The sequence below is a fragment of the Saccopteryx bilineata genome, chromosome 3 (assembly GCF_036850765.1).
Source record: "Saccopteryx bilineata isolate mSacBil1 chromosome 3, mSacBil1_pri_phased_curated, whole genome shotgun sequence".
Lineage (NCBI taxonomy): Eukaryota > Metazoa > Chordata > Mammalia > Chiroptera > Emballonuridae > Saccopteryx > Saccopteryx bilineata.
In genome coordinates, this window is record NC_089492.1 from 292,980,674 (window position 1) to 293,000,574 (window position 19,901).

The window sequence follows — 19,901 nt, forward strand, 5'->3', positions numbered from 1 at the left end:
AATGTGCTCTAGTCTCCTGGACCCACACCACCCTGGCCACTGCAGGGGCTAAGAACAGGAAGATCAGGGCCCTAACCCTGGCTGTCCTGTATGCTGCTGAGTGGGGCTGACTCAGGTGCCACTCAAGTATTGGCCTCAGGGGATGGGGTCTGTTTTGCAGAGATTCTGAGACCCTTCCCTGGCATCCCCCCAAACACTCACCCAGCCACAGGGCTCCGTCTGTGTCCAGCTGCGTGGTGCCCAGTGGAGAGGAGCCAGTCACGGGGGCCTCATTGCCCACCTGAAGGGAACCTTCCCTCTGTTCCCTAGGGATGTGGGTGGGGTGAAGCAATCAGGTGACTCCAGAAGGCCCACCCTGCTGCCTCCAGGTCTTGAGCCCCATCAGGTGTCACCCCTGGGGGCCAATAATGGTGGCACTAACCCCTAGGAGAGTGCCTGGTAGCCAGGGCAGGGGGCTGTCACATGGGTCAAACTTTGTTGGAAGGGATGACCAGGTTCAGACCAGAGGGATATGTCTCCAGCTTGCAAGGAACCCCTTTTCAGATCTGAGGTTCCCTAACCATAACCGCTATATCCTCTTGTCCCTCCCCCTTACTAGCTGTGACCTTGGGTCAGGCAGCTGGCCCTGCCACCTCTCCCCCACCAGCTACCAGTGACCCAGCACACCATGCCGCTATTCTTGGTGCACCCTGTGCTCCCAGCTGACCTGTGTGCCCTGACCCGCAACCAGCGGTTGGTGTTGACCGGCACGGTAGAGCGCAGCACCACGGGCTGGGAGCCCAGGTCGTAGGTCAGCTGCAGGCGCCCATCCACAATGGCCAGTGCGATATAGTCAGCCCGCTCCGTGGCCTTCCCACTCCACAGCACCAGCCCCTGCGTGGCCTCAGTGCGCAGGCTCAGCTCAAAGTGATCACTCTGCAGCGCCTTCTCACTGGAGGACAGAGGGTTGGTCAGGGCTTCCGGGAGGGTGGCGGGGGACGGGGTGGACAAGGCAGGAGGGCAGACACCAACAGTTGGGCAGATGACTGAGTGATGGACAGTGGGAGGTAAGGCCAGACTGGCAGACACGAGAGAGGTGGACTGAGGGACAGCTCGGCAGAAACAGTCAGAGAGATGGGAAGACAGTGGGCAGACAGCAGGGGCCGGACGCCGCGTGCTTACCTATAGAAGGCCCCGGAATCTGGAGCTTCGGGGCTTAGAAGCAGGGAGAGAGGGAGGCAGGTGAGCAGGGGACAGACAGCTGTGGTGCAGGGTAGGAATCCGCAGCAGCCCTCCCCACGTCCCCTTTCCAACAGTGGAAGGCAGGAGGAGCAAGCATCCTCAGAAGACACAGAGGACCCCGGGCAGTCCACTCCACACACCAGAGCCCCAGCAACAACACACGTGCAACACACATGTGCAGACACAGAGCTGGTGGGCATGGTCCAGGTTGGGTGCAGAGTTTAAGTGCTGAGGCATGGGGTAGTAAGAATGGAGCCTGAGGGCTCCCTGCTGGAAGAGGCCCTCTGATGTCCTGACACACATGTGTAAGCAAACACACATGCATATGGATGCTCATGTGGCAAGGGCTGTGGCTGAGGGGGTGGATGCATGACTCCCCTTCAGTATACATCTGGGGACGGGGTAGCTCCCCACTTCCAAGCTGGGAAACTGAGTATCGTGCAGCACAAGCAGTCCCGACCCCATCCTCCTCCACTGGGAAGGGAAGTTCCACCTCCGCTTCAGGTTGTTGAAGAGCAGAGAATGGGTGAGTGAGAATGCGGGTGGCAGGGGGCCCAGGTGCTACTTACGCAGGGATCTCATTGGTCAGTTTGCTTGGAAACAAAGAGACAGAGCTGGTGAGAGGAAGGAGGGTGGAGGAGGGCATGTGGGCAGGCGGCGCGGGGCCTGCCCTTCCTGGCCATGGAGCCGAGGCGGATGTGGCACGGCCAGCATCTCACCCTGCACGGAGTACGGACAGGACTGGCTGGACAGCAGAGGGCAAAGGGGGCGATTACCTCTCCATCACGGCGTTGAGGTACTCGATGTAGGTTCGTCCATCAAAGGCCAGTGCATCCAGGTCCCCCGCCGACTTCTCAACCAGCCCTGAGAGACAGTCAGGGTGAGCACAGGCCTCGCGGGTCCACCACGCAGACTTAGCCCGGCTGGCAGTGCTCACCCTTCTCGCAGTGCAGCCCTAAAAAGCCCACAGGACACAGGCACTCGTAGGAGGCCTCCTGGGGGAGACAGGAGCCCCCATTGAGGCAAGGGTGGCCCGAGGACTGAGTACAAGGGTGGTCTGCAAAGGACGAGACGTGCACTGCCTGCACCACGTGCTCCTGGGTCAGCAGCTGGTGGCCTTTCAGGGAGACCTGGGGGGATGTGGGAAAGAGAGCCATGGTCTTGCCTGCCATGCTCCCTCCATGGTAACCCCCCACAAGACACCTCCCCCCCCGCCATGTACCAGCTGGATGGCGCCATCGAAGCCAGAGGACACTGCAGCAGCCCGGGCCAGCTTGCTGAAGTCAGGAGCCCCCCCCAGGTAAAGCGGTTCTTTCAGGTTGAGGACAGTGTGTGGCACCTGGGGGTAGGGGATGGGTGAGAGGCTGTGGCATTGCCCCCTGGGAAGGGATAGGACAGTGAGCCCTGCCAGGGTCCCCCCTCACCCTCCGGCCTATCTAAGAGGCATAGTTAATCAAACAGAAGTGGCCGATGTGGCTTAGTGGGCGGGGAGGGGGGGCTACTCTAGGGATGGAGGCAGCAGAAGATGATGAGCAGGATGAGCAGGGAGACTGGTACCTTTCGGGATTTCTGACATCCGAAGAACGGGGTAGGGGTTGCAGAGCAAGGCCAGAGAGCAGAGAGCAGACAGACAGAGGCACAGGACAGACAGGAGAGAAAACAGTTCAGTGAGAGTCACACGGGTGGAGGCTGCCACGTCGCCCAGGAGGAGGAGAAGGGAGGCCCACAGCCCAGGGATGCTCACCGGGGACTCCCCCAGTACACGGGGCCCATCGCCAACACGCATGACGCCCTTACGGCCATTCCGCTCCAGAGAGACCCTGGTCCAGGTGCCGAGGGCCACGGGCTCTTTGCTCCTGGTGAGGAAGGGGCACCATAAGCTGTACCATCTGCCTAGACAGGCATGAGTGACCCTGCCTTGTGTCCCTAGCCTTGTCCCCTCCCACATATGCACACCTGATAACTGCTGCCCCCTTGCCCAGGTCATAGCGGAACTCCAGATGGCCATCACGCAGCGCCAGTGACACAAAGTCCCCCCGGCCATCCGTCTTCTGCCCGTTGTAGAGGAGCAGGCCACTGGGGCCACGGGCCAGGAACACCACCTCCAGCGCCATCTTCTCCCTGGGTCACATGGGCAACATCTCAATGCCCATGGGCTAGATAAGGCCTGGGGGGCTGCTGAACCTCGTCCACCCCTCCTGCCCTACTGACCCCAAGTCCCGCTCAAAAGTATGCAGGCCTTTCAGCTCCAAGTAGGAGAAGCCGTTGAAGTCAGCCAGGAAGGGCCGGGGATCGTTTTGTTCTGAGACTGTGGAGGATGAGAAAGGGGTCACACGGGGTGCTGGGCACTGACCTGGGGGTCGCCTGCATCCTCACAGCTCTGCGAGCCCCCAGCCTGAACTCCAACCCTAATTCCAAGCAGAACTCAAACCCAAATGCTTGACCTAACCCTCCTCCCTGCCCTGAGGCCCACTGCCCCCACCTGTTTGGCAGAGAGTGCCCCCTCGTCCCAGGGGACACTCGCACTTGGCTTCACCCCCAGGCAGCACACGGCAGGGGGCTGCTCCATGGCAGGGGTTTGGCTCACAAGGATTCTTCTCTTCGGCACAGGTTGGGCCTGGACAGAGACAGGATGGGGTCCCAGGAGGCTTGAGCCCCTGCCTGCTGACACACAGGTGTCCCCCCAGAATCCGGCCCAGGCCCTGCCCTCACCGAAGCGGCCCGGGGGGCACTGACAGTGGAACATGCCAGCCTCCAGAGCCTTGCATGGGGCGCCCCCGAAGCATGGACTGGGCAGGCAGGGGTGGGCCCCGCACTCGCCCACACGGGAGCTTCTGGTAGCCCCTTGCCAGTTGCTGAGCTCCAAGCGCTGGTTGTTGACGTCCAACAGGCGGATGCAGCCCCTGAGGCCAACGCTGACAGAGGTCCGCTCGAGTACCCTGCCGCCAGGATGAGGGTCAGGGGTCAGGGCTGCTCCCCGCCCCCTTTCTTGGAGCTCACAGACGGCCAATCCCCAAAACAGAGCAGATCAGGCATGGGCTGAACATCAACCCAGTTTCTCCTTGGTGGTCACACTGGTCGTCAGGGGTGCCACCCACACAAGAGGCAGAGTCAGAATCAGGATTAAGGGCTGGGATTGAGGTCAGGGTCACAGCCACAGTCCACACCTGCCCCCCACCCCCTTGCTATTCAGATGGCTTGGGCTTCCAGGATGTAGCCAACAAGTAAGAGATCAGGACCAAGGTCAGAGATCGAGTTTGGGGACATGGCCACTCCAACCCTCCCCAATGCTCACACAGAGGCTTGGTCCTCCGGGACACCACCCACAAACAGGTCTGTGTCCAGGTTGAGGCCATCAGTGCCACTGGGGCTCTGGCCCAGGACAAGGGGCTCGCCGTCCACTGAGAGAGTCCCTTGGCGCCAGTGCCGAGACAGTTCCAGGCGATGCCAGCGGCCTGGCTCCACGGGCACTGTGCTGGTCAGCACCGCAGGCCCTGAACCTGTGTCAAATCTGAGGCAGGGAAGGGGAAGAGGTGCTCAAGACAGCTAAAGGGAGCCAGGACCACTGCCAGGGCCACCTGAGTAGCACGTGCCCCACCCCTACCGGCCCCACCCCACCCAAGCTGCAGGACACCCTGTCCATCCTTGCCCCGCTCCCAGCCCGAGAGGCACTAGGCCCACTCACCTGAGCTGCACACGGCCCCCCGACAGCGCCAGGGCCAGGAAGTCCTTGCCCCTAGCGTTGCCATTGTAGAGCAGCAGTCCCTGTGGCTCTAGCGCTCGGAACTCCAAGGCCAGGCGCAGGGTGTGGTAGGCTCGAAGGGTGGGGAAGGCCAGGAAGGAGTGGCCCCCAAAGGACGGCACCGAGGGGTGCAGGGCTGCGAGACAGACACCAGCTGAAGGGGACAGAGGACCAGGGCCCCAACAGCCCTGTCCTCCAGCCTGAAACACCCCTTCTGTATCCCAAGCTTGGGGGTGAGTTCAACCTGCACTCCCCACCCCAACTTGGCCCCCTCTGTCTAGCCCCCCCACTCCCTATGGTAGCTTGACCCAGCACCAAAACCTGACCCTCTGCAGCAAGGATGACCCTTACCCTTCTCACAGACAGTGCCCCCCCTGCCAGCTGGGCAGCTGCAGGTGAAGGTTCCACCTGAGTCCTGGTCCTGGCAGGTCCCCCCATGGAGGCAGGGATGGGAATCACAGGGCCTTGGAGGCTGCTGGGTGCCTGGGGGCAGGGGCCGGCGTCCAGGCACACGACTTGGGGCAGTGGTGGGGGGCCGGCGTGTGGTGAGGGGGGCTGTGGTCCTGCTGATGGGCCGGCTTGTGTGACTGGGGTAGAGGGCCCGAAGGGTCACAGCAGAAGAGGCTGCCGTGGTGGCCCTGGCCATGGCCGCAACAGGGGTGGCTCCTGTGGTGGCTCCCGTGAAGAATGCAGGAAACCAGTCTGAGGGCAGGGGGAGTTGTCAGGGTCCCCAGGGAGAAGGGCACAGGGAGGGCCAGCAAAGGCGGGATGCTGGGGGTAGCAGGGGAGGGGAGAGGCAAGCTGTGACACAGGCCAGACCAGAGCTCACCAAAGTCCATGAAGCGCACGTGCTCCTGCAGTGGCCGCCTCACCCCCAGGGACCGGCGCTTGGATGCCTGGATCTGCCGGAGCAGGGCCCGGCCCACATCAGGTGCCCTGAAGCTTGTGGCTGGGGAGGAGAGACACTGAGCATGGTGGGGGTCTGTACAGCCCCACCACCACCTTCCAGGAGGGTTTGGGTGGGGGGACTCACTGGGGTCAAAGTGCACATCCACAATTGCCCGGACTGAGTTGCCAGGCCCCAAGTCCCGCAGGCGGACACTCCAGAAGTCCTTCTTAACGTCCGAGTTCCGGAAGAGGTCATCCAGCTGTGGTTGAGGAGTGGGTGTGGGCTCTGGGGGCTGCCCAGACCAAGCCATTGGGCCCTCCTACCCCAGCAATTCTCTGGCTGGGCCCAGGGTAGGAAGACAGGGCAGGGCCCCAACTCCTTGAGCCTTGAACTTACTGCACTCTCAATGCTCCTGGCTGTCTCCCCAAATAGCTCTGACTTGGGGTCGGCCATCTCTGGTGTGTAGAACAGCTCCTGCCCCTCGACCCCCTCGAGCTCCAGCACACCCTGGAACGCCTTGGTGGCTGTGGGGGAGGGGGCAGTGAGATTCCGCGGAGCACCAGCCCAGCCTCTGGGCCGGCCATTGGGCACAGGCTCCAGCAGCAAGCCACATGGGTGCAGGGCAGGTGGCAGTTAGTCAGATGGTCATGAGGTTAGTGGGGAGCCAGGGGCAGGGCTGGCATCAGTTACCAGGCAGACTCCTTGGAGCAGTGCCCCAGGCCAGCTTGCAATGGGAAAGACAGGTTAGCCACCCGGGGGGTCCTAGGCACCCACATATGTGCGGGGGCCAAGACCTCACGTGTGTGTGTGCATATGCTGAATTCCCAAGACCATGCACATGTGTGTACTAAGGTCAGAACACCAGAAGTCCTGGGTGCCCACCTACTGGGCAGACTTGCTTCCTGGGAGGAGAGACAGCATCCCTGGCCAGATCCAGGCCACTCCTCACGCTGCAACCTAGCCCCGGCTACCCACTCACCAGGACAGTTGGAGCCCTCTGCATCCAGTGAGGGCGTCTTGCCATCTGAGCAGCAGCCCAAAGCTGAGTTGTAGCAGGAAGCCCTCTCAATGGGTGGCCCAGGGGTCACAGTGCTGCCGTCCTCAGGGGGCTCGAGTCCTGGGGAGGTACAGTCTGAGCCCAGCTGCAGGTACAGCCTTCCTGAGCTCTGTCCCCCTTCATGTCCCTGATCCTGTGCTCACCCCCTGAGCCGGCCCCACTGGCCTCCAGGTCCCCACTGAACTCCTCATCGCCACTCCCGTCAGCGCTGCCAGATTCGCTGAAGGCAGATGTGGCGAGGCTGGCTGCCATGGGGGGCGCTGTGGGTGGCATGGTCAGCACAGGCCTCCTGGTGGTCCTAGGGATGCTGGCAGTGGTCCGAGGTTGTGATGAGGGTCGAACTGTGGGCCGGCTGTGGGGGGTACTGCTGGGAGCCAGGGGGAGGGCGCTGGGTGGGGGCGCCTCGCTCAAGTAGTGCACTGAGGTAGCCACAGACACAGATGTTGGACGAGCACCGGGAGCAATAGCCTCTGTGAGGAGAGGAGCATTGGGTGGGGGTTGAGTCAGTAAGGGCAGGGTCAGGCCTTCCTGGTCAGTTCTGAGGCAGCAGATCAGGCCTCACCTTGGCAGGGGCCGAGGTTCTGGATAGAGATGTCTAGGCCCTGGCGGCAGGCGATGGTCCTGAGCTGACACTCATTACCATAGGTGACTCCATCCGACCCACAGACCTGGGGCACAGGGCAAGGATGCTATGCGGGAGCCTCTCCCTACCCCCGCCACCCTCCACACACGCCATCCCTCACCTTGGTAGCATTTGCCCCCGGACAGGTGGGTGTTGGGCACACACAGTGGGCGGAGCCAGCCTCCTCTACACAGGTCGCCCCAAACTCACAGTGTATCTCAGCACAGGTCTTGGGCACCGAGGAGTCTGGGACACAGACACAGGAGACCCCACTGGCTCAGAGGGCTGGCCCTCATGATGGCCACACCCCCAGCACAGGGAGCCCCCATCAGCACCAGTTCTGGTCCTCACCTGTTTCACAACCAGCAGGGCCCAGGGCACGGCCATCTGGACACTGCCCACACTTGGGTCCAGCCACCCCAGGCTTACAGGAGCACAGCCCGGTCATTTGCTCACAGTCATCCCGCACAGCACCCTGGGGGTCACAGCTGCAGGCTGAGGGGGATAGAGGGTGGGGGACCTGAGGTCTGTGCCTAGTTTACCCACTGGCCCAAGTAGGGGACACAGAGGCATAGCAGCGGTGTGAACAGGAGAGAAAGCTTGGCTGAGGACCAGCTGTGGGTCCTGTCACTCACGGGTGCAGCCACTTCGGCCATCAGTGACGATGCCACGGAAGTTCCAGAAGCCGGGCTCACAGCGGTCACACTTGAGGCCCCCCACACCCGGACGGCAGGAGCACTGGCCCGTGCCTGGGTCACAGGTGCCACTGTAGGAGCCGTGTGGGTTACAATGGCACAAGCCTGAAAGGCCAGGGCAGGACAGGGTCACTACAGCTGCATGGCTTTGCCTGGCTACAGATCAAGGCCAGCTCAGGTACTCACTGGGGCAGCCAGCCAGGCCCACACCACGCGCAGCAGTGATGTTATCTTGACAGCAACCAAAAGGGGTCTGGGTGCAGTGCAGGGGGACTGCAGGTGGCATCGGAGCCACCGTAGGACCTGCAGAGGAGGGGCAGAAGGTTCAGACACCATACAGTGGTGGGCACCCATCTAGGCCTGGCCACTCCACCTCAGCCTCCCTTGGTCATCGCCGTCACCCTCCTGATGCCAACTGCCACTGGGGCTAAAATGTGAGACTCAGGTCACGGGTGAGGGTCTTATATCACATACAAGAATACATCTATACACAAGACCAGGGACACATGGGATACCCAAAGATCCAGGACATGCAGCCCTGGGCACACCATACAACCAGAGCCACTCATGCTCATTTAGTGTGTCTCTGCAAGCTGACACGCATGCATGTGCATGCACACACACACTCACATGTCTGTGCAGACATGCATGAGCACACAGTCATGGGCACTTGTGCACTGTGACATGTACTTGATTACCACCAGTCTCTCCCATAAGAGAGAAAGTGCCCAGATGGTGGGTGGGCCTCTCTGACTCCCTGCTGCCTCCTGCACTAAGGCACAGCCTGGTGCACAGTAGGTGCTTAGGATACCCTTGTTGACTAACAGTGACACACCAGTCCACACACTGCAGCTACAGATATAAATATGTACCAACACTGCATACTTACCAGCACATGTGTTCACATGTGTCTGCCACAGCACATACATAACACCCATGGACAAGCTGCACACCATGCACCTCACACCTGTGCACACACACTTTTCAACATGCACACATAGGGAACACAGCAAATATGCGCAAGAATCCATACACCCGTGTGCACCCGCACATGCCCACGTGCCCGCACACCTCGGCAGGCTCCTTGAGCCACGACGTACAGCTCTCGCTGGGACTCACACCGCGCTTTCTTCAGCTCACACTCCGTGCCATAGGTGATGCCATCAGAGCCACACACCTGGAGGGGTGGTGTCATTGTGGCCAAGGGTGGTCATGGTCCCTTCCTTGCTGCCTGCCCAGAGCCAGAGAGGGTAGGGGCCTCACCGGGCTCCTGAGAACGCCCTGGCAGCTGAAGCCGCAGACGCAAGGCCCGTCCTCTGAGTCCTCGTCCCAGACACCACCATACTGCCGGCACAGCTCCTGTTCACACTCACTGTCCTCTCCAGAGCCAGAGCCTCCTGAGCCACACTCGGCTGTGGGAAGGGGGCCAGGTAACCCACAGAGTGCTGGTCAGAGCCAGCACCCAGCAGACAATACCAGTCACCCTGAGCCTACCCTGTTCACAGGGCCCTGCCCGGGCCTCCTCGATCTGGGTCTGCTGCTGGCAGGCGGCCTCTCGGAGCTCACAGGCACTGCGGTAGGTGATGCCATCGCTGCCACACACAGGGCCGGGTGGTGGGCGCTCACACCGGGGACACACACACTGCCCCGCCAAGCACACTGCCCCGAAGGCGCACACCGAGTCTCCACAAGTCTCTACAGAAGGCAGAGCCAGGCTGGGTCAGCAGACCCCAGCTGGGACATGTGGGGACTACAGCCCCCCAGCTCCACCCCCACTCACGGCAGTGTCCAGCCGAGGCCACATGCAGGCTGATCTGGTGTGTGCAGGCATGGACGTGAAGCTCACACTCGCTGGCATATGTGTGCCCATCAGAACCGCATACAGGCTGGGCTAGGGCCACACACTCAGAGGGGCACACGCAGCGCCCAGTCTCGGCCTCGCACAGGGCTCCAAAGCGGCACTGCCCACAGCGGTCTGGGGAGAAGGCTCCATCACCATGGCGACCAGGACCCCCTCCCCCAGCAAGAACTCCTTGCCCACCACTGACCACAGGGTCCTCTGCGAGCCACACGGATCTCCCGCCCAAGGGTGCAGGCTGTGGCCTTCAGCTCGCAAGTGCTGCCATACGTGACACCGTCACTGCCACATACAGGGTCGTAGATGCCTGGACATGCCTGCTGGCACACACACTCAGCTTCCCCGTTCTTCACGGCACACACCGCCCCAAATAGGCACTGCATTCCGAGGCACGGGGACCGGGGTTGGTCTGGGGAAAACATGGGCACTCAGTAGGCCCCACCTCCCCCAGGCAACTGCATAAGCCCCCAGCTCCACGCAGCAGACCCTCTCCCGGGGTGGGGATGGCACAGGAAGACTGGACCAGGAAAAGGGCCGGAGGCATAGGACACAGCAGAGAAAGGAACAGACACATGACGTGGACAGGGAAACAGACCCAGCTGGTCCCAACCTCCTACACAGGTGTAGTATGGGCTGCCCTCAAAACAGGAGATTCCTGACTGCCCATCGTGCGTTGTGTGAGGGCCAGGCTTTCCCAGCCCACCCAGGCCACTGACCCCTGACCACCAGCAGCCCTGGGACACATGTGCACGTATCAGGGGCTCTCTCTCTCTTTCTCTGTGGATAGGAGACTATGCAACCCAGAGTCAGACCCAGGGCTGCACAGGGGAGGAGGTGTCTGTCCACTTGCTCTGAGGACCACAAGGCCAGGCAGCAGCGAGCCACCCCACCCCCGCCGCACTGGGCGCAGACCTCGGGCTGTGGGCTCCTGGCGGCAGGCGCGGCACCTCATCCTGCCCGTAGGTCAGGCTGGAAGACACAAGAGGCGCAGCCGAGAGGGAAGAAAGGACAGAAGAGAAGAGAGAGACGCAAAGAGACCAGAGAGATGCACAGACCCATGGGCAGAGCTGGAGGCGGGTGGGGCTACTGTGCTCCTCAAAGCCCAACTGAGACTCTGCCTCTAAGGACCCAGAGGGATGCAGGAGCCGCATAGGCCCCACCTCTGCCTCTCTGTCCCCAGGTGCTACAGGCATCCTCCTGACAGGTGCCACCACCCCAGAGTGACCCGCTCTCACCCATGACCCCAGGAATGTGACTCAGAATGGAGATGGTGTGTGATGATGGTGGCAGGGACCAATGCAGGCCCAGCCTGCTCCAGGCACTGACCCCACCCACGGTGCTCACCACACGGGCCTTGGTGCTTGGGGGGGATGGCACGCTGCTGCTGACACTCGGCCTGCTGGCGCCAGCAGTCACTGTCATACGTGTGCCCGTCATGGGCGCACACGGGTCTATAGGCCCCATCACAGATGATGCGGTCACAGGAGCAGCGGGGGCGGCCACGGCGGGACAGGCACACAGCATTGAACCTGCAGGTGTCTGGACACTGATCTAGGGGGCGAGGGAAGGAGGTCAGAGAGGCCAGAGTGCCATGCCATCCCCAATCTTGGGACATGCAGGGGTCCATGGGCACATGAGGCAGTGTGTGGGAATCTAAGAGGCATGCAGGGGACAGTGGACATAGGCAGGATTGGGTCCACCCCCCCTCCCCTGGGAGCATCCCACCCACCTTGAGGCTGGCACTGTCCAGAGCGCACTTTCTGGAGGAGGATGCCGCGGGCAGCCCCCGTGCGGCCCATGACACAGTCGTTGTCATAGGTGACTCCATCGTCACCACACACAGGCGCATGCCGGACAGGGCAGCTCTCTGGCATTAGGAGCATCTCAGGGCGCCGCGTTCGAGGGTTCACGCGGCAGATGCGGCTTGGGTCGCTGAGGGCACCCTGGCAGGGGTCTGGGGGCAGGAGGGCAGAGGTCAGTCACGTCCGTGGGCACTCACACAAAGGTCATGCTACATGCACCCAGGCAGCTCACCACAAGGGCCATCAAACTTCTTAAAGATGTTCTCTTGGCGGGCACAGGCACGGCGAAGGAGCTGGCACTCTCCGGGATAGTCAGCGCCATCACTGCCACACACGGGGCCCTCAGGAGCCCCCTGGCAGGTGGCAGGACATAGGCACGTGGCTGTCTGTCCATCAGCGGAGCGTGCACAGGTGCTGCCGAAGCTGCAGGTCACGTTGGAGCAGGGGTCGCGGGGCCCTGTGTGCAGGGCAGGGTGGGGTTACGCTGGCCTCCCACCCACCTGTGTTCCCCCGCTGCCAGCACTCACCGCAGGGCCCTCGGAAGAGCAGGCGGATGCGTCGCTGTTGGCTGCACTGCGCCCGCTGCAGCTCGCACTCGTTGCTATAGGTGGATGCATCGGAGCCACACACCGGAGCCACCACGCTGGGGCAGGCACGCTTTTTGCACACACAGGAGGCTCTGCCCGGACCCTCTGCACTGGGCTCGCAAACAGCACCAAAGCCACACAGCATTCCTCGGCACGCTGGTGTGGGATGGGACCGGGAATGAAGAGTCAGAGCCCACCCCTGCCAGCACCCCACACACACAATCATTTGCGCACATAGTCCAGCGTCCACACTGTTCATTCGTTAAACTCCATGGACACATTCACACGTGCACATGAGTGTCATGTTCATGCTCACACTCACAGAACACTTGTGCACACACCCATGGGCACACTCACAGAGCCTAGCCCTCCCCTTCTCAACCCCTGCCCACTGCAAGGCTTCCCCACCAGCCTCAGCCTCTCCTCATGGCTGATCCTTTCCTGCCCTGGCCCCCATGCCTCCGCCGATGAACAGAAGGGAACATCTCCCGACCTGCCTCAGCAGATGGCCAGCCCCAGGCCAACTCTATCAAAGGGCATCAGTGCCTGGTTCTGCTCAGGAGCTCTCCCCGCATCAGAGCAAAGACCCACATCTGATGGGAGACCTACCCCTCACAGCCCTGGCCCTGCAGGGTCCCCCAGCACACCTGATCAGTGCCACTTCCCCATAGACCAGCTCTGCTGCCTTTCCTGGACTCCTGGGGACACACAGCTGAGGGGGTGCGGTGTCAGGAGATCTGAGGTGAGGTCACATGCTCCACCCTCTGGTTCAGGCCAGGAACCCAGTGCCCAGCTTCCCAGCTGCCTGGCCCCCATTTTCCCACATCTTACCTTCCTGCTTCTCTGGAGGCTACCAGCCCCTTAGTTCTGTCCCCATATGAGCCCTGCCTCTCCAGCCTCACCCAGGCCCACTCTCTGTGAAGGTAGCCCTCCTGCCCTTCTGCCTCCTCTGGCCTCTTCAGCCTTGTGGTCATCTCTCCCTGGGGTCCCTTGGGCACTCAATGCCTCATCCTACCCCCCCCGTCCCCCTGATCCCCACCTCAGTAACGTCCTCACCCCTCACACTCAGAGTGGCTCAGCACAGGGATTCTGCAGACTTGTCACTTTTTTCCTTCTGTAATTGGGAGCTGTGTATGCCCGGCACAAGTCCTATCAGGGACCCTCTGCGGCAGACCAAGGAAGTGGCCACTGGGGAGGGACCACGGTCCTGAGTGCAGGGGACAGGGGTCAAGCTGACTCATCAAGACCCCTGCTCAGGACTGCACACCCACAGGTGGCGGGGCTGGGGACATTATAGATACATTATAGATTACAGCTGTTGTATCTAATAAATGTGTAATTGGGCTTAATTAGCATTAGGTGGGGAGGCTCCCCCATCACCTCCTAGCAAACTCAAAAGGTAGGGTGGGAGGAAGCACCCTCAATTCCATGGAGGGTGGGAGCACAGGGAACTGGAACTAGCTCTTGCCATGGCAACGGCCCACCCCGGGCTCCTGTGTGTCTGGTGGGTGTCCCCATCCCCACCCCACACAAGCAAACTGAACCAGACAGAGCCTGGGGCCAGTGTGGACACCCTATCCTGAAGTCCTTACCACTCACCTATCCTCCCTCCCCACCCCCAACGTCAGATCCCAGAGCCAGACTCTCTCCAACTCTGCATTCACTCACCATGCCTCAGCATCTCCTTCTGTCAAAGGGGCCAATGGGATCTGCCTCCTGGGGTTATTGTGAGGTTAAATGGGCCAGTACATGCAAAGGCTCACAGGGTACCCAGAGCACAGCTCTGTGTGGAACACCAGCTACCACAATGACTGTGGTAACAAGAGCTGTCGTTACCTCAGCCTCCCCTGTGTCCTGCTCAAGCCAAACTAACTGTGTCCACCCATGACCCCTCTTCACACTTCCCATCTTCCCCGGTCCCCCTGTAGCACTTCTCTCTCTCATCCAAGGCCCCTCAGATCCCCAGGTCAAAGCCACTGGCACTTGCTGATAGCCAGTTGGCTGTTCTCTTTGGTCTCAACTGAACCTGCTGATCAAAGCAACCACGGCCAAGGACCTGGTCACCTCACTGTACCTTAGGCCCCTTGGCCAGCTGCTGTGTCAGTGCCCTTGGGCTCAGGCCTCTCTCTCCTTCTAGTCACCTTAGTCCAGCCAGACCTCTGCCTCATCCCTTTGGCCACCTACTTCTGGGTGACCAGCATGCTCCTCATCCATCAAGACCTGCACCTTCCTCCACAGCCCAGGGATCTGCTCTGTCCCTCAAGACAGAGACCTGGGGTGGAAGGTGATGAGCAAAGCTGGGGCACTGGGCACACACCAAGAATGAATGGGAAGACAAGGGCTAGGGGCAGAGACCAGAGACCTCAGAGACAGGTGCCTTGGGACTAGCTACTGGACTGGAGGTGGCTGAGGGCAGAGGAGGGGCCAGGGTGTCTCTGGGGGGCCATCAAGCTGAGGCCCCAGCACTGACTCTCGGGTCCTGGTCTTTCCATCTCCCACCAGAGAGACAGCTCCTGAGGGGTGGTCTCCTATATGTGAACTGGAGGTGGATCTCCTGGCTCCCAGAGCAGCCAAAGCATTCGGTAATTCGATTCAGGCAAAGCTGAGATTTGGAGCATAATGGACTTGTCCCTTATCCAGGCTGAAATATCTCCTACCCAGGCCACGCTCAGGCCATTAGTGGGGTGAGGGCCGCTCCTGTACACCCCAGATGCCCACTTCACAACTGTGTGCCTATACCTCACAGGACTAGAGGATCATAAAGTCTCAAGATGAGTTTTTTCAATGGACGTAAAAGGTGCACAAGTGCAGACAGATGCAATCACAAACATACCTGTGCACACATATGCAAACAGCTCTCTGTAACAGTCACACCGGGTGTGTCAGGCACCACTCGTGCACACTAGTATTAGCTCTTATCATCCTGGCAACTGCCTCCCATAAGTGCAGGGGGAGCACCCAGGCATCTGTGGGCTGTGTGCTCCTGATAGATTCCCTCAGGGCCCCGGATGCCTGCCCCAGCCCAGGACCCTCTCTGTGGCCACTCCACTTCCTTCACAGTCTTGCTCCCTGCAGGCTCCATCCCCATGCCCCACAATGTGCTATGCTGGAGACAGCAGGGGCATTTTATAGCCACCCACTGGAGCAGGGATCTTAAACTCCCCTCCAGGTCTCAGGTGGATTGAGAATGGAGAGGACACTCTGAGCCCTGCCTGTGACCATCAGTGTGTGGTGTGTGTACCCGGGAGGGAAGACGATGGTCATGATGTGTGGCTGTCCCTGAGTGTGCAATGAGATCAGAGTGTGGGTTGGGGGCCCCTGTGTGCAGCCATGGGAAGGGCCAGGGGGTCTAAGGAGCAGGAGACACACCAGCCCTTCAGACTTCAGGAGAGGAAGCAAGAAAGTTGGGAGAGGGAAGGGTCTCCTCCCACCGAGCCTAATCTTTAAATCTAGGAGGCCCTAGGTTCCTGTCCACAGCCTCTGGGAGATACTCCTGGGCCCCTGCCCCCAGCCAAGCATAGACCTGCCTCATTTCATGGCCTATCCCGCATATAGACAGGCCCTTATATGTGACTTCCATGAATCTGTGCAGGACCAGCCCAGTAGAAGGTCCAAACACTGGAAGCCCCCCGCCTCCTCAGAATGGACATCAGGCCACCCCTGCTGCACTAACAGCTTCCTCTCTCCTCCTCTCACACCTGCAGGCCCAGGGACAGGCCCTCTACTTCTTCCTCAGACAGCTGTCATTGGTCCTGTCAAGGCCCCCAGCCCATCCCATTCCTCCGTGCTTTGCACATGTCTAAACCATCTCACACCTGTGGTCTCCAGGGCTTACTCCCAGAGAAGTTAGAGTGATGCTTGTGTGCAATGGCTGGCACCAAGATGCTGCTAGGCCCAGGAACTCCAGACCTATGATCCCCCACAGCTTATCACTGTGGACTCCCTGGAAAGGAACCCAGGCTCCCCTACCCAGCCTCCTTCCTGCTCTAGACACATCCCAAGAATAACTCCAGCCCCTCAACAGTGCCACTGCCCCTCCAGGCACAGACTCTCAAGCTCAGCCTGTTACCAACTGATGCCTCCACTCACCATCCGGAGGTGTCGGGGGCACTGGTGTGAAGTGGGTCCCAGGTTTGTCTGGAAAAGAAACAAATCTCCAAGTTAGGCCCCTCTGAGCAGGCCCTTCCATTCCATAGCCTGTCCCTTTGCCCAGCCTAGATGGGGTCACTTCTGCCTGCCTACATCCCTCCCCTGACCCCCCCCCCCAATCCCTGAGGACTGGCTGAGGCCTGGGGGAGGACAAAGGCAGAGGCCCTTGCTTGTCTCTGGTCCTCAGCTGTACGATCATGGCCTGACACCAGCCAAGTGGGGTCTCAGTTGCAGCGCTGAGCCCAGCGTAGACCTGGCCAAAGCCCCACTCTCAGTGTAGCCAGCTGCCCCCTTGCTCCCCAGCTCCCAAGGAAAGTTGTTTCTGAAGCTCAAGATGACAGTAAACTCCCACTCCGTAAGCCCAAGCACAGGCTTCCAGGAGCCCAGGGATCTACAGAATGGCCCATCCTGTCTCCAGAAGAGGCAGGTAGCACATTTGATCTGCATCGCAGCTGGTGGCCTCTCTGTGACCCTGCTTGTCCCCCAATCTTTGGCAGATGAGGCAGGGTAGCTCAGCCAGCAGAGGCAGGGCCATTTGGACCTGGCCCAGGGTGGCCACGCCCGCAGCCACGTACAGTTGTTGAGGAAGAGCAGCACCGCGAAGCCAAGCGTAGCGGTGGCCAGCAGGATCAGGCAAACGTTGCAGGGGATCATAAAATATCGCACCAGCAGGGAGACCCCACGCTGCTGCCGGGGGTCCCGCTCCAGCGGCAAGGGAGGCATGGCCTGGGGCTCCTCAGCCTCCACTCTTAAGGTGTGGGAGTCCTCACGGGGTGCCCTTGGGCCTCTTCGGGGCTACTCCCCCCATTCTGGAAACCCTGGGACAGTTGACAATAGCTATATTCTCAAAGTTCAGCTCCAGTCATACCCGGAGGGCACCAGGCCCCCTCCACACCCTCCAGGCTCATGATGGGAGGTGTGCAGAATTCTCCGGAGTACAAATCCTAAATCTGGGCTCAGAGGGAGGCGGAGGATGCTGGTCAGCAGCCACCCATGCTGTCCACAACCTCTCCGGCTGGCCGAAGTCACCAGCAGCTCTCCGCAGGGTGCTGACGAGCTGTCTTCTCGGAGCCCCTGGGAGCCCCACAGCCTGGATCGATTCTGCCGGCGGGATACCCTGGAAGAGGCCTGGTCGGAGGGGACTGATGGCCGGCCGCCCCTGGGTGGGGACGCAGGACGCTGAGGGTCCCGGCTGCTCCGGTGCCTGGCAGAGGCAGGCGGGGGCGGCGATGGCAGCGAGCTGGAGGAGCGCGCGTCAGCAGGCAGAGAATAAAGAGCGGGCGCGGAGGGCCGGGCCGCGCCTTGGCTCCCGCCTCCAGGCAAACAGCGCCAGCTCCCCTAGCCCTCTCCGGGGCTGAGGCGGTGAGTGAAGGGCGAGGGGCGCCGCTGAGGGAGGGCTGAGAGCAGACAAAGGAAGATGCCTCTAGGGACCCCGGCGTCCGCGGGGATCGCGGCTCGCGGTGCAAAGAGAGATCTAGCGGAAAGGGACGGAGAGCAGCGGCACAAAAGGCGATGCGGGGGCAGGCGGGTAGGGGCTGTGGGACAGGGGCTGGGGAGCGGGCCGGAGGTGGAGGCTAGGGAGGAGGTGGGTGTGTTGGGGCAGGAAAGGGGACAGGGGTGGGAGCAGGGGCTGGGAAGTAAAAGCAGGGGCAGGGGCAGGTGAAGGAAGAGGAGGCAGGTGCTGGGGAGTAGGGGTGCATGAAGGCGTGAGAGTGGGGCGGGGTCAAGGACTGGGAGGGGCCTGGAGCTTGGGCTGGGGCTGCGGCTGGGTCAGGGGTGGGTCCCCTCCTTTTCCCACCCCGAAGGGCTGGGCTGGGCTGGGCGAGAGGTCCGAGTCCCCGCAGGAGGGTTCCAGCCTGCAAGAGACCTCATTCTAGGCTGCTGTGTGCCTGTCACTGTGTGTGCCTGCGCGTGCGTCTCTGCTCCAGCTGGCCCCACCCTGGCTGTGTGTGTGTGTGGGGGGGGGGTCCCCAGGGACAACACATAAATGGAAAGAGGGCTGAGTCCAACACAGAGGGTGTAGGAGGCATGATGGGCACACCTCTCCCTAGGAATGGCCAGCAACACCTCAGACCACCCGGGCACCTCCCAACTCTCTTCTGGGCGGTGAGATGAACATGCAAACGAGGTACATGTAAATAAGCGTCATGCAATTAGTCTCGGGACTCCTGGTTCCATGAGCCTGGAGTGCCCCCCAGAGGCCTCCTCAGTAACTTTGGGGCCATGACATCACAGTGAGGCCAGGCATAGTCAGAAGTCTCCACATCTGCCCCCTGAGGACACCCTTCCCCAGCCCCTGCCTGCTTGGTGGTGGTGGTAGGGCATGAGTCACACGCCCTGTCCCCTCCATCCACACCACTCACACTTCCCATTCTCCCCCCCCCCAAGGACCCCATAGGTGACCATCTCCATGACCAACACCTTGCACCCCACCCCTCCACTTCCCACAGTCCTTTAGGAGGGGCCCCTATGCACCCAGTGCTACACCCACTGACGTTGGCCCCTTCCATTGTGGACCTGGTCATAGGCCCTGCACCCCTGCAATGATCTCTACCACCTGCCCCTCCTAGAGTCCACCAGCCCTTTATGGGGAGGGAGAGGAAGCTGTGGATGAAAAAACGGGCCACATATTAAATCTGACAAGCTCAAGGAAGGCCTGCATGGTAGTCCTGCCAAACTCGGATCCAGAAAGGAACCACACAGCACAGTCAGAATATACAAATTCCTTACTAAATGCAGGTCATGGCAGATGCCACATCCTAGGCCTGTAGCTTCTTTGACAAAGGTCAGTCTTTGGTTCTGGCCAGTTGGCTCAGGGGCTAGAGCATCAGCCTGGTATGCTGATGTCCCCAGTTCAATCCCTGGTCAGGGCACACATGAGAAGTGATCACCTGCTTCTCTTCCCTTCCCTCTACCCCTTCTCTCTCTCTTCCCCTCATGCAGCCAGTGGCTCAATTGGTTTGAGTACTGGCCCTGGGTACTAAGGATAGGATGCTCGACTGATTTTCACATTGGCTCCAGATGGGGGTTGCCAGGTGGATTCTGGCCTCCTGAATCGCATGTGGGAGTCTATCTCCCCTCCTCTCACTTCAAAAAAAAATCAATCTTTGCCATAAGTGAGGCTGTCTATGGTCTCTCTGCATCTAAGATAACATACCTTTGAAATGTCAGAGTGATCTTTCCAGACCCCTCAGGGCACACCCATGCACCAGAGCATGAGACACAGACCCCTCACTGTTATCTTGTCCCCTGCGCACCTTCTCCGTGCTGTAAACGTTA

The 19,901-nt window shown here is 60.8% G+C and overlaps 1 protein-coding gene across 4 annotated transcripts in view; it reads right to left on the bottom strand.

Moving 5' to 3' along the window:
* AGRN (agrin) overlaps nt 1–19,901 on the bottom strand; it is a 34,685-nt gene that overhangs the window by 1,522 nt on the left and 13,262 nt on the right. Inside the window, exons 1-35 of one of the 4 annotated variants that reach the window (XM_066270755.1) lie at nt 17,198–17,345; nt 16,563–16,610; nt 12,414–12,629; nt 12,119–12,343; nt 11,814–12,038; nt 11,429–11,635; nt 10,275–10,493; nt 10,007–10,201; nt 9,721–9,921; nt 9,490–9,638; nt 9,298–9,403; nt 8,413–8,529; nt 8,167–8,331; nt 7,883–8,026; nt 7,653–7,777; nt 7,472–7,577; nt 7,053–7,379; nt 6,832–6,969; nt 6,249–6,376; nt 5,997–6,111; nt 5,793–5,912; nt 5,315–5,665; nt 4,907–5,099; nt 4,517–4,732; nt 3,934–4,160; nt 3,704–3,838; nt 3,433–3,529; nt 3,178–3,342; nt 2,966–3,077; nt 2,444–2,560; nt 2,159–2,351; nt 1,998–2,085; nt 1,162–1,194; nt 707–931; nt 202–305 (exon numbers count right to left, since the gene is read on the bottom strand). In XM_066270755.1, the coding sequence (XP_066126852.1) occupies nt 202–305; nt 707–931; nt 1,162–1,194; nt 1,998–2,085; nt 2,159–2,351; nt 2,444–2,560; nt 2,966–3,077; nt 3,178–3,342; nt 3,433–3,529; nt 3,704–3,838; nt 3,934–4,160; nt 4,517–4,732; nt 4,907–5,099; nt 5,315–5,665; nt 5,793–5,912; nt 5,997–6,111; nt 6,249–6,376; nt 6,832–6,969; nt 7,053–7,379; nt 7,472–7,577; nt 7,653–7,777; nt 7,883–8,026; nt 8,167–8,331; nt 8,413–8,529; nt 9,298–9,403; nt 9,490–9,638; nt 9,721–9,921; nt 10,007–10,201; nt 10,275–10,493; nt 11,429–11,635; nt 11,814–12,038; nt 12,119–12,343; nt 12,414–12,629; nt 16,563–16,610; nt 17,198–17,345 (5,680 nt within the window). Of the gene's footprint in view, nt 1–201; nt 306–706; nt 932–1,161; nt 1,195–1,997; nt 2,086–2,158; nt 2,352–2,443; nt 2,561–2,965; nt 3,078–3,177; nt 3,343–3,432; nt 3,530–3,703; nt 3,839–3,933; nt 4,161–4,516; nt 4,733–4,906; nt 5,100–5,314; nt 5,666–5,792; nt 5,913–5,996; nt 6,112–6,248; nt 6,377–6,831; nt 6,970–7,052; nt 7,380–7,471; nt 7,578–7,652; nt 7,778–7,882; nt 8,027–8,166; nt 8,332–8,412; nt 8,530–9,297; nt 9,404–9,489; nt 9,639–9,720; nt 9,922–10,006; nt 10,202–10,274; nt 10,494–11,428; nt 11,636–11,813; nt 12,039–12,118; nt 12,344–12,413; nt 12,630–16,562; nt 16,611–17,197; nt 17,346–19,901 lie in introns of those variants that run through there. The other 3 variants (XM_066270752.1, XM_066270756.1, XM_066270753.1) reach the window with 3 other exon arrangements.